This window comes from Impatiens glandulifera, chromosome 1, assembly GCF_907164915.1.
Source record: "Impatiens glandulifera chromosome 1, dImpGla2.1, whole genome shotgun sequence".
NCBI classification, from domain to species: Eukaryota; Viridiplantae; Streptophyta; class Magnoliopsida; order Ericales; family Balsaminaceae; genus Impatiens; species Impatiens glandulifera.
Genome location: NC_061862.1, coordinates 130,977,685 through 130,990,179, shown reverse-complemented (window position 1 = coordinate 130,990,179; position 12,495 = coordinate 130,977,685). Strand labels below are relative to the sequence as shown.

Here is a 12,495-nt window from a genome sequence, read left to right as displayed (position 1 = left end):
AAAATTAGAATTGATTTATTAAAAAAATTGTCAACTTTTTAATAAAATTGAGAGAACGTTCACAAACAATTTGCAGGAAAAAAAGAGTGAAGAAAAAAAAATACCAATAAACTCACATAGTCCCTTCCAATGAACATCCCCTTATTCTTGATTTATTCAAGAGTTTGAAAAAAAAATCTTTTAATCCTACAGGTCCTAAAATTTTACTTAAAATTGATCTCGTAAGTGATTTATAATGATATCAATAGTCAACCAAAGAGAGGATAAACAACTAATAACTTCCTTAAGAGACATCAGACAAAGAGGTCATGAGTTCGATTTCTTCTGAAGGCGCTTTGAGTTTAAGCGAGAACCACAAAACTAAGCGAGAACCATAATTCTCATTTATTTATTTTTTTAAAAAAACTTTAATGACAAACAATTTCAATGAAATATAGTGAGGAGCAATCTGTGCAAATGAACAAAATACAATGTTTTATTTCTAGTACATGTACTACAACCAAAATCAATACTTGCACCTAGCACAAGGCCTATCTCCAAAGAATTATGATTTTTAAAAATGAATAACAAACCCTAACTTGAAAGCATAGTACCTATTACCAAATGAATTAAAAAATGGAGCAACAAAATGATTGCCCTAAACTTAGGCATACATCACTTTTGGCCCAAAACTCTGGAATATACAACATGTTGACCATTATTAAAAAATCCGGACCAAAATGTAAAGCTTTCATCCCCTTTTGTCACAAGTTTATCATAAGAAACTTTGATGCTACATTTGATCATTTAACTTTCATCTCCTGTGGATCCCATCCTCCTCTTTGAGCTCAAGAAAAGCTATTATGATATCATGATTAAGCACAAGAGTTTCTATGAAAGCTGGATAGACCTGGTCATAAGAAATGGATGCCAGTAAGAAGATGTTCATATTATGAAGAAAAGGCTCAAACCTGGTAAATTAATTAATAAACACACCTGTTAGAAAAAAATAGTGTTTGTGTTTGCATCACATTGTCCGCAAAAATCCACGGACTTCAATGAGAAAATTATGCAAATTCTTCCTGAATTTCTGGTAATTTGGACGATCAAGCTTGGTAGAGAGGTTATTCGAGCTCGTTAGAGATTGCAATGCATTTGTCAATCGAGACTTGAACATCAGATTTGTCTGTCTTTCTGTTAACTCATGTGCCAACCTCTGGGTAAAGACAACAAGTAATAAATAAAAAATAGAACTGAAAACCAGTCAAAACAGTTGAAGATTTGTAAAATACAGTAACCTTTTTCCTTTGGTTTGTTTCTCTATACAATATTTCCCAAAACATTATTTCACGTAAATTGAAAATCTAGTTAAATCATTTTAGGGGAGAATTTTCTACAAAAGGCTTCATGGAAGTAGTACCTGGTAGAGGCCTTGTTCACATAGGATCAATGGAAGAAGAGCATCAGCAGCTGAACTTATTAGATCAATGCTGGTTCGACCAAAAGACAAAATGTAAATATATAAGAAGAAACTAAATCACAATTTCAACAGTAATCAAATATAGGTAAAGAAAGATCAAATACTTATTCATTTTCACAATAACTTTCAAGTCATGGATCTGCTAAGATAATATTTATACACCTTTCTTTTTTATGTTAAGCTTGATGTCGTCAATACATGAAGTTCAACATGTTTTTGCTTATCCCGTGTTGATTTATTCATGTTAAGAAAATATTACATAATGCAATATTTTGCAGGAGATTAGGGATTATAATTTCTTTCATTTCTAATTCTTGTATTGTTAATCAAAAGGTCGAGCTGCTAAGGTAATATAACAGAGGGGAGTAAGGAAAGTTGTTGGCAAGTTTTAGAGGTTTCCTAGTGTTTGATTTGACAAATTCACAACTGTGATATCTGAGTTTGACCTTCAAAGAAGTGCATTACTCTTTGTTTCTATATGAATTACATATTGTGATCACAGAAAACATGACAATACAATCACAATTCATTTTCGATACTGTTAGATGTGTAAGTAGATGACATTTTGATCATCTGAAAATGATGGAAATATAAATAATCATAAAAGCTTGAAGCTAATGCATCAAGAGAAGTTCCATAGTAAAGAAATGAACATTTTAGGATAGTTTTAGGGATTGAAGTGTCACCTAAAATAAAGAAAAAACCATCCTATGAAAAATAAGTTTTGGATCTTTTGGAGATTCAATTACTAGAATCTAAACCATGCGAAGCCTCTAAGGTGGTTCCCAGTATAAAGTTGAAAGCTAATGATTAAGTTTTTACCAGATAGACAGAGAAAGATGGTAGACAAGTTAAAACATCTTCTATAAAAAGACCTAACATTTTTATTCAGCAAACCTTATGAGTCAGTATTATGTCCTAATAATAGATGTTTCAAAGTTCAAGATCTATCACATAATAGATCTGATCTATTTATATGATATAATACCTCTAATGCTAAAATCTTCCATTTATGCACCAACTTTCCATCACTTTGGACATGTGAGAGTTGGATCACGATTTTATAGTTCAAGGGACAAAGTCAAACGAAGTTTTCAAATGATGGATTTTTCGAGTTTTCAATTATGTCAGCTAAGATATCCTATTAGACCTTTAATCCATAATACAAGATTACCTGTAATCCTCATATAGGAGGAATTGTAAAAGTGAGCGGAGGAATCTACTCAAGATGCCTTCCTGCAATTTTCCATCACGGTCAGTATGGCCTGTCGCATGTGACCCTAAACCAACTTTACCATCAGCTGTCTCCTTGTAATGATATGAAGCGAGGGCCTTCAGAGAACTTAGACACGTGTGAACAACTTCTAAGTCCTACACCAGTGAAGGGAGCTAGTTATAAAGGAAACCGCTAGAATAGAATATTGTTTCCATTGAACAACTTCTATGTCCTAAACAATAAATAAGTCAATCAACTCTTTAATGCAAATGAACTAGTGGATTCTTTTCATGTCCTTATTTAAAAAAAAGTGAACCACAACAATAAAATACTTTGACAATGTCACACCACGCATAAATCTAGTGTAGTTCCTTACAACGAGTGCATAAGTTTTAAAGGAAATATTAAATAAGGAAATGACCCTGGTGGAGGTAAAAATGGAAATCCATGTAAGTAGGTGGGGGAAATTGTTGACCTATTAGAGGAACTTAGGACTACATAAAATGGATAGTCTGGAAAATTGGAGATAGCGAGTGTTGAAGAATCTAAAGCAAGTGCATCAAACAAAAATGGGTATTGTAAGTATTACCCAAAAAAAATATTATTTTACTAATTGTTTAATTTTCTTCATACTCCAGTTTTTTCATAGTTATTCTTGGTGAGGATTTGATGGGTATAGAAGTGGAATATATCTTGATTTATTGAGAGGGATCTGAATGATTCAGAAGTTAAGATAGGTTAAAGGAAGGAAATATTCAATGATGTTTCAATGGTATGTTTAGAAAAGTAACCAGGGCTAGAATATGAATTGGAGTAATTAGAATAGAAAAGGTTTGTACTTGCTTGTTTGTATTGGGATGCTTTTTGGAAAAAGGGCTGCAGGTAGGAGATAGAGAGTGGGACCAGGTCAAAACAGTAGAGGTGAATTGGAGGAAAAGAGAAGATGAATAGAGGTACATGGAATGGGATGCGTTTTTATGAAAAAGTAATATGTTCCTTTTGATTTTTGTTTGGGCTTGGTGTTGTTTTGTTTTGGATATATACATGTTATAAAGGGATAGAGACATGGACGGGGTAAGGGGGTGGAAAGAGATGGGACGGAGGTCGAGAGGGGATTAATGTAGATAGAAGATGGTAGTTGATGGAAAAGAAACAGTGGGAAAGATAAGATGAAGTCATTAAGAAGAGGTAATAAAGAGGAGGAAGAAGTGTTTAAAGTCAATTGGAAGATGAAAGAAAAATGAGGTAAGAATGAATAATTTATACATCATCCAAAAAGGTAAGAAGGTATGTTTTTACTATTCATATATTGTTTTTGTTTGTTTTTCTTTGAACGGTTTTTATTGTATCAGACTGATTTTTAGGTTTTGGGGAGTTGGGTTTGTGTTTTATGGGGAGAATGATTGATTGTAAGGTTTTGGTTTCGAGTTTGTAAATGCTTTTGACGTTGTGCGTAAACGATGAATTATTAACACGGATTATTAACACACAATGCAAGCTGATTATACCAAATACAATATAAAACATGTACAACTACCAATGAACTTTTAAATTCCATTGATGGACTAATAAGCATATTCAGTTGACTCAGATAGGTCATTAAAGTTTAAACTAGCTCACTTGGCCCACCTAGTTAATAGTCCGCGTAAAAGTCATGAAGAAGGTGAATAGTACAAATAAGACTTGCACAAAAGTGAGATCATTAATGGCATAAACGTGAAGATCTAGACAGGATGTGTTGATTTAAGTTAATTCAATAAGTCCGGTGAGTTGAATTAATGTTTAGTCCATGATTTAAGATCTTTTGTATAGGTTCACCGTTTGATCTTTTTACCTATTTCCAATTATGAAATTCTTACTTACCTGATGGTGAAGACTGAAGTCAAGAGTTCCAAGAACATTTGAGAAGGATTCATTATTTAACTGTGCAACCATTTCAGGATATACCTCCAACATATGGGATAATAGTGAGAAGTACTGCAATTAAAAGAAACAGTAAAATTAGCTTCACGATGTGTGTTTGGTTTGCAATCCTGTATATGGGTAAAATCTTACATCGTGACAGAGCTTAGGGTATTTCAGAAGGTCCAAAGAAATAAGAGGTGTGACTATATGAAGACCCAAATAAACCACCTGCAGGAAACTCATTAAGTAGAAATCGCAGAGAAACTCCAAGACAGAATAAGAAAATACTATAACATACCTTAGAAATGTTTATACCCTGTGCATCAATCGACTCTGAAGAGAAGTCAACCTGCAGGTTGTTGTTAATAAACTGGTTAAGCCAATGTAAAAATTAACAAAACTATAGATTCCTTCTGATGAAAATTAAACAAGTCTGAATACCAGGTCCTTCGAACAGAGATGTGTAAGCAGCTGCAAAAGAGCTCGTAAATCCTTATATTTCTCAGTGTTAGCTTCACTGAGCAAAGTGCTTGAAAGACTAAGGGAAATCTGAACAAGAAATGTACTCATGGTCAATCAACGAGGAAACACAACCACAAAAAAGAAATAGAAGAAGCATGACAGTAACAATCCTAAAGAATGAGCAAATATTTTGAGAAGATATGCCAAATTCAGAAGTCATGTTCAGCAAAATTATGATGAGAAGCAGGAAACATATCAAGATAGGTCAATTGAGAAAAAATAAAATTAAAGGTAGGTTCTAGTTGATCTTTTACAGAGATACAATGGTAGTATAAAACAGCATCTCCCTTGGGCTTTATTTTTGTTGAAATATTAAATATTATATTATATTAGGACGTTAAAATCATATATCATACTATATATTAATATGATATAGATTTGGTTATTATATTATCACCTTAAATATATGATCTCTATTATGTTGTGTAAGATTTCTACAAATAATCAAAGATAAGAGACTCGTTAGCTTTTTATTTTTGGATCATATTATATGATGGCTTCTTAGCAAAAACCAAATATTATATGATAGCTTACTACCGAAGAGATTCAAGAAGACAAGAAGAACATGTGTTCTTTGTGATGTATTTCTTATTTTTTTTTATGGGTTACAAGATGAATATACCTGAGAATATATAAGACAATAAAGAAAACATTGAAAATAGAGAGACTCCTAAGAAGAAAACAAGTCTCGTAGGAATAAAAAAATGGAAGAAATAATATCAATTTACTGGAAATGATAAATGGTGATTAATATTACAACATGATACATGTTGAACATTCCCAACTTGCTACATAGATCAATGCAATTTGCTTTAGGGAGAGATTTTGTGAAACTTTGATGAAATGACAAGCTTTGGATACTTCGCATGAACAATTAGAGGAAATGATCAAATTAGAATTGGACAATACACTTCACTTCCATATATGTGTCAAGCCAACACATATGTTAAGCAAATGAGAGAAATACTTTAGTTTCTTTGGTGACTTTTGGAATTGTGATATACAAGTAATCGTTTAAATAAATGAATGGAATTTTGCAAAAAAAAAAAAGGTCACATTCACTTAAATACTCGACTCCACATAAATTGGACAAACACTATCCAATAAATTTTAATTTTATGAGATCTAAAGTTGTTCACTGGGATCTACTTCAACAAAATGGGGCTATTTGAGTTTGATGAATGAATTGGGATTGAACAAAGTTCATGGATGACTCAAACCTTTCTCACAACTTTTATATAAGGATTTTAAATCTTTTTCCTATACAAATATAAAAGTACAAGTGGGAAAAGATGAGACCATGCTTGCAAAATGAGATGACTTAGTAGCCACCTATTTCAAATAAGTTCTAAATTTGTCTTTGAACGTTGACACATGTAAAAACACCATATCAAGACAAAATTAATGCAGATGCATTCTAAACAACCAATCCCATATGAGCTAAACAACATACAAGTATACATAAAGGGTGATGAACAAAGGACATACCTTGCCAATATTGTGAGAAGAGTATATTTGGAGCAAACACATACAAAAGTTTACAACAGCTGCAGTTTCTTCAGTTTCAAGGTAGATAATTTGTCCCTCAACCCAATCAACAACAAATTTAAGCAACATGTAGACAACTGCAAACTATTATATGGAAGAGTCAGACATGTTTAAATAATTTAATTGAAATCACAAGGTTAAATTTTCGAAGATATAGATACATGTAGACCAAGTTAATATTAGGGTACTATGATATTATTCATTATCTAAATAAACCTATCTATATATTTACGGGTGAGGATTGGGATTGCCATTGCCTATTTCTAATTTCAGTTGTGTAATCAAACCAAACTAAAATTGTACTCAAAGTTTTGTATTAAATTAGGTTATACCCAAAGTTACTACTTGCTCATACATGATTTTTTTACAAATGGAATACTAAACTTTCTACATAGTTGCAGTTCATAATTTTTCCTAAAATAGCAAATCAATTTACTAAAGAAATAAATATTCTCCTTTTCTCTGGATCTCTCTTTCTCATGACTAAGTTAATTAATTAATTTAATACATTATTAGATAAAAACATAACTAAAATATAACATGATAATTTCATGTAATGTTGCTGGATCATTGGTCACTTAGGGTATCTTAGGACAGCGTAGGCATAAGCAGATTCCCGGTCAAACCAATGCCAAACCGGGCCAAAAGTGAGAAAATGTATGTTCAATACGACGCAAGGCCACGCTCACAATGTTGTTGACAGGAAACGAGTAAGATTCCCGGGCACAAGTCAAACCTGACCTGACCTATGTTAAACCACAACAAGAGTGCCAGCATACTAATACGGGAAAATACCACACTTACTATGTTGATGACGTTTTTACATCACATTGACCATTTTCTACAACAAATCCTTTAAAAAACGCCATATGTTGATTATTTCACAAAACCCAAACTGGTCCTCGTTATGCTTTACCTAAGATACAGTTAGAGATGGCTTCACCATACTTAGCATCAATTAATACAAGAATAATGGTGACAACTGACCAATCATGAAAATATTCCACCTTGTTAAATGTTAAGACTAGACCATGCAGCTTTTAGTTTCATACGTTGTTGTGCATATATTCAAATTTAAAGTTTTGCCATTTCGCAGATATTATGATTTCTTTTGCTTACATCTTACCATCAAATCAATCACACTCACTAACATTAACTTATAATCCTAACATTATGGTTAGTATAAGAAGTACCATGTAATGCTTATTCCTTTCCACACTTCCACCTAATCAGAAAATTTTAGAACTCAGTCTGGCTGACAATTGGAAAAAAAATCTAAAAATGCATTTGCTGCCAAAGCAAGATCATGCACCAAATTAGAATAGCATAGCCATTACATCCTAGCTTGTTTTCTCTTTTAAGATATGTTCCACATTGTTCGTATGACAAAAAAATGGTATAAGGAGGTTTTTAATATTCCAAAGCAATAATAGCCAAACAAGAACTACCTCATGTTTGTAAATTTCAAGAAATGTCAGAACAGGACTCATAATAGCAAAGCCCATTTCATATATTGCCTTTTGCGTGCGAGGTTCAGAGGCGCTGGCAGCTCCACGAAACCGCTCAAATAAGCAACTTACCTAGGAAATATCATTTCAAGAAATTAGTTTGTTAAATGTTGAGATGAGCCATTACCTTCACCAGAATATTGTCCTTACATATAGAATAACGTCTGGTTGATGAGCAACATTCCTGATATCATTTTTTCCGGACATCTCCAGTAGATAACCCGTTAAAGGACCCATAAGGTGTCTCACAAACCTTATGAATTTCAAAACGTCGTCAGATCTTATCTATATGATTCCAAAATGAGAATTTGGTAGGAAAGCTAGAAAATTAGACTCACTGATTTGATGCTTCTAAACTTTTCATTCCAGAAGCCGAAAGGACAAGAGACTGAGCCAGTGAACGCTTCAAAGAATGAAGGAAGTCTTTAATGACAATTTAGAAGGTAAAAAACTGATAGGACTTTCGTTAATTAACAAAAACAGGAAGACTGGAAAGAAATTCTCAACCACATCCTGTAGTTGTAAACCTTACCTGGTGAGCAGCATTTAATGAAAACAATGATTTTTCATTTGCAAATGCATATGCTATGTCATTCCATGATTCCTGGATATTTTAGACAAGCAGAATGTCACATGACAACATAATAAGCTCAAACATAAAGATATTTTATAAGATGTTATGAACATCCTTGAAGAACTGTTAAAGAACGACAAACATGGATATTAAAAGTAAACATATTCTATAAGGAAATCAATCAATGATTGCCTCATCATAATAGTATAGTGCAGTGGTGCATATTGATTCATCAACTAATAAAAACATGATGCCTTTCCAGAGAATAACTTTCTTAAAATTTGGCAAAGCATAGCAAAGATATATGATAAAATGTGAACTCATAGGCAGCTAACGTGAATATCTGCCTCCTTATTTAGTTATATTATATTGCAGTACATATTACTGCTGTAAATAAGCCTAGAATTTAGGTATCAGAATAGTTTAGTTTTAAGGGCCTAGGATTAAGGGATCTGATTATATTTTATTTAAGTATACAATACTGTTGAATGTAGGTCTAGATGTTAAGGAATCCAATTATCCTTCATGTATATAAATTGTAATTCTATTAGTGAACAGAAACAAAAATTGGGATAATATTAATCTTTTTGTTCTTTTTCTCATGTTTTAGACTTTATCTCTAAGTTCTTGTTTCTGGTTCAATAATGTCTTTGGAATGATCTGAACATTTTCTTAATCAGTTTAACGGCAAGAACTTTTTTACATGGAGAAACTCCATTGAGAATAAGCAGAGAAGAAATGGAGAAAAACTTACTAAGGTAACAAGTTGTACACAAACATCTCTTCTTCTAACCAATCCATGAAGAAGCTGGTAACAAGTAAGAGCCTGCCAAATATGGAAAAATGAACAAACAGCTGCTCATTTTCTATCAAAGGGAAGAAGAAGATGCAGAATCAAAATATAGGATAGTGAATGATAGCATAATATACAGGAACAACCAATAACATATACAGGCTAAAAAAAAACCCTAATCCAAGTGATCAAAAAAATAACATTTTGTGTATATTATGTTAATAAACATATTTTACCAATCAAAATGTCTAATTAGTTTTATTTTGAAATGGTAAAGTTATAAACATGGAAAGAGACAAAAGAAAACCAACAAAAGCGACAAAATACGTAAGAAGACCAAGACAATAAAAGTGACACACAAAAAATACAAACATTAACTACAACATCACAGGGAAAAAAAGAGTACATAATGTTGTGTAAATATCTCCAGAAGGCAAAATGACCAATTAGTAATCCTATTATAATCTGTTTTACATAATAAATTAGGAAATGAGAATGTGGAGAGAATAAATCTGCCTTCTTATTAATATTATCAACAAACATAGATGACATGGAGAGATTAAATATTTTCTTAGGTCCCTTATTTGAAGTGTGGAGATCAGATCTCATACTTATCAAGATTAATAAAATGAAGACACGATGAGTAACCAACTGATACAAGGGAAATAATCTAGTGCAATAAATGTAGATGGAGAATAAGAAAACAGTTTCATTAAGATGAGAAGGAATTTCGAATGCTAGATGAGAGATAAGTACATTACACAATATTCAAGCATGACTTGTGATATATTTTATCCATATAAATATTCATTAAGTCCATATTTATAATACTACTATGAATATTTTATCACTGTGACATGTGATATATTATCATTATGACTTGTGATATATTTTATCCATAGTAAAGGAGGGTCTTCTCTTCTATACCTTATAATAAGATTATTTTTTTTCTCAATAATTAAAATAAAAGGAGAAAGCCTAAAAGGAATAACACCGTTTGAAGACAATGGAGCTTAGTCAAAGATGAAATTTCTCATTTGAATCAGACAGTTAATATTGTAAGTTTTGTATGTTTTTTGTCTTTTATTCATTTGGTTTAATTAAATCTAGGATTTGTCTAGCATTGATCATGAGTCATGACTCATTTTGGATTCGTCTCCAATTTTGGGTTTCTTTAATGAAATTGCATTAAACCGTTTTCCAAAAAAAATTAAGTAAATAAAACAGAAAAAGAAAAATCAAAAAAATTCAGATAAATCTTGGAGCTTAATGAGTTCATATAACATTCAAAAGCAAGAACTGCGGCAGATCACAAAATTTGTTATTATGTTCCATGTAAGGCATAAAAAATATAAATAAAAGAACTCCAAGAGAATTATTTATAAATATCTGGAGAAAATGGAACAACTTAAATAACAAACTTGTTGAATTATTTCTTCATCTTGGATTGGTGCAATTTTGCTTGCACTGAACATGTTAGTGTTGTCAGTTTTTACCTATTATCACACTCAATGTCTTTTAAATATCTGAATTTCTCATCTCAACTTAAACTAACTATTTGAATCATATTATTCCTCTCTCAATTTTCTACATGGTTGAATAACATGTGACATTTTCCGTACGTAGACTAGGTTGCAAAATGTAGAGCCCTGAACACAACTTAGCATTGCCAATCGTCCTCCCCGATTCCGTATCCTGAAATTCACAACCATTCGGATAGAATTTGGTAAGACATTTTAAATCATGACAAATCTTTTCTAATTGACAATAGATTACACTCAAGATTTGGAACATAAAGAATATTTTTTAAACTAATGTTAGGCGTTAAGAAAGCCGATCAAATTCCTACAACTCTTGCAGACGCGCCGTTAGCCATGCAAACGGTGGACAAATGACTTTGAATACAAAATCATGGAGTAGAGATAGGTTCTCTGTCATGTGCTCCGAAGCCCCTGAATCGACAATTCAATATTTAGAGTTAGATGTACCTAAGTGTGCGTTAAACGCTTTAGGACGGTCGGAGTTGATTCTACCGAAATCATTTGCGGCAGCAGAACTGGTATCGTTGTTACAAGAGGCAAGTTGCAGCAACCCGGAATTAGCAACAAGGAGTTGACAAAGAGCATCCAGTTGGACGTCGGTCGAGGGGGCAGCCGTAGCAAAAGAGGGTTGTCAGGCAGCGGAGTGAGCGGCAGCACTGGAAAGCGGCTGTGATTGAGTGGCGGTGGCTGAATGTTCATGCTTTGGTTTCCAATCGACGGGTTTTCCGAAAATTATCCAACATTTGTCTTTGGTGTGACTAGTTTTTTTGCAATGGTCGCACAATGGTCTACCACTACGACGAGCATTGAGGACGGATTATTTGGTAAGAAGGGCGGCAGGTTCAGATTCGATAGCTGCCATGTCATCCGGTATGCCAACCGGCATCATGAGATGGAGTATTTATTCTTCGTGATAAATCTCAGCAAATGCATCTTTAAACGATGGTAGTGGCTTCCTTGAAATAATGAGTGACCGAACACCATCAATATTGTTATTTAAACCGGACAGAAATTTAAAACACCTTTTTGAGCAGAGTGTTTGCGGTAAATATCAGCGTCGATTGGGTTTGTCCAAGGAAGCGATTCAGCGGCATCGATTTCTTGCCAATAAATGCATAACGCGGTATAATATTTAGTTACCGTGAGAGTCCCTTGTTTAAGATTCAGAATGTTGAGTTCAATCTTAAAAAAGCGAGACGTATTGTTGTTTTGAGAGTAGGTTTCCTTAACGGCGTCCCAAATGTCTTTTGCGGTTTCATACCCGTTGACATAGATTTTAGCAATTTCAGGAGTCATGGAGTTAACAAGCCAGGACATGACAAGGCCGTTGTTGGTGTCCCATGCTTCATAAGTGGGATCACCGGATTTGGGAGCGATGGTGGCTCCGGTAAGAAATGATAGTTTCCCTCTAACTCTGCCTCGAATGGGC

At 33.1% G+C, this 12,495-nt stretch overlaps 1 protein-coding gene across 2 annotated transcripts in view; it reads right to left on the bottom strand.

The window, feature by feature from the left end:
* Positions 1 to 456: 456 nt before the first annotated feature.
* The window catches only part of LOC124919790 (exportin-4), a 28,312-nt gene continuing 16,273 nt past the window's right edge, over positions 457 to 12,495 (bottom strand). For both annotated transcript variants that reach the window (XM_047460125.1, XM_047460124.1), the window contains 14 exons: positions 9,487 to 9,558; positions 8,691 to 8,762; positions 8,497 to 8,561; positions 8,309 to 8,411; positions 8,099 to 8,230; positions 6,591 to 6,734; positions 5,022 to 5,129; positions 4,879 to 4,929; positions 4,731 to 4,808; positions 4,539 to 4,652; positions 2,634 to 2,830; positions 1,400 to 1,469; positions 976 to 1,195; positions 457 to 889 (listed from right to left, as the gene is read on the bottom strand). In XM_047460125.1, coding sequence (XP_047316081.1) covers positions 1,007 to 1,195; positions 1,400 to 1,469; positions 2,634 to 2,830; positions 4,539 to 4,652; positions 4,731 to 4,808; positions 4,879 to 4,929; positions 5,022 to 5,129; positions 6,591 to 6,734; positions 8,099 to 8,230; positions 8,309 to 8,411; positions 8,497 to 8,561; positions 8,691 to 8,762; positions 9,487 to 9,558 — 1,395 coding nt within the window. In that variant the 3' untranslated portion in view covers positions 457 to 889; positions 976 to 1,006. The remainder of the gene's footprint in view (positions 890 to 975; positions 1,196 to 1,399; positions 1,470 to 2,633; positions 2,831 to 4,538; positions 4,653 to 4,730; positions 4,809 to 4,878; positions 4,930 to 5,021; positions 5,130 to 6,590; positions 6,735 to 8,098; positions 8,231 to 8,308; positions 8,412 to 8,496; positions 8,562 to 8,690; positions 8,763 to 9,486; positions 9,559 to 12,495) is intronic.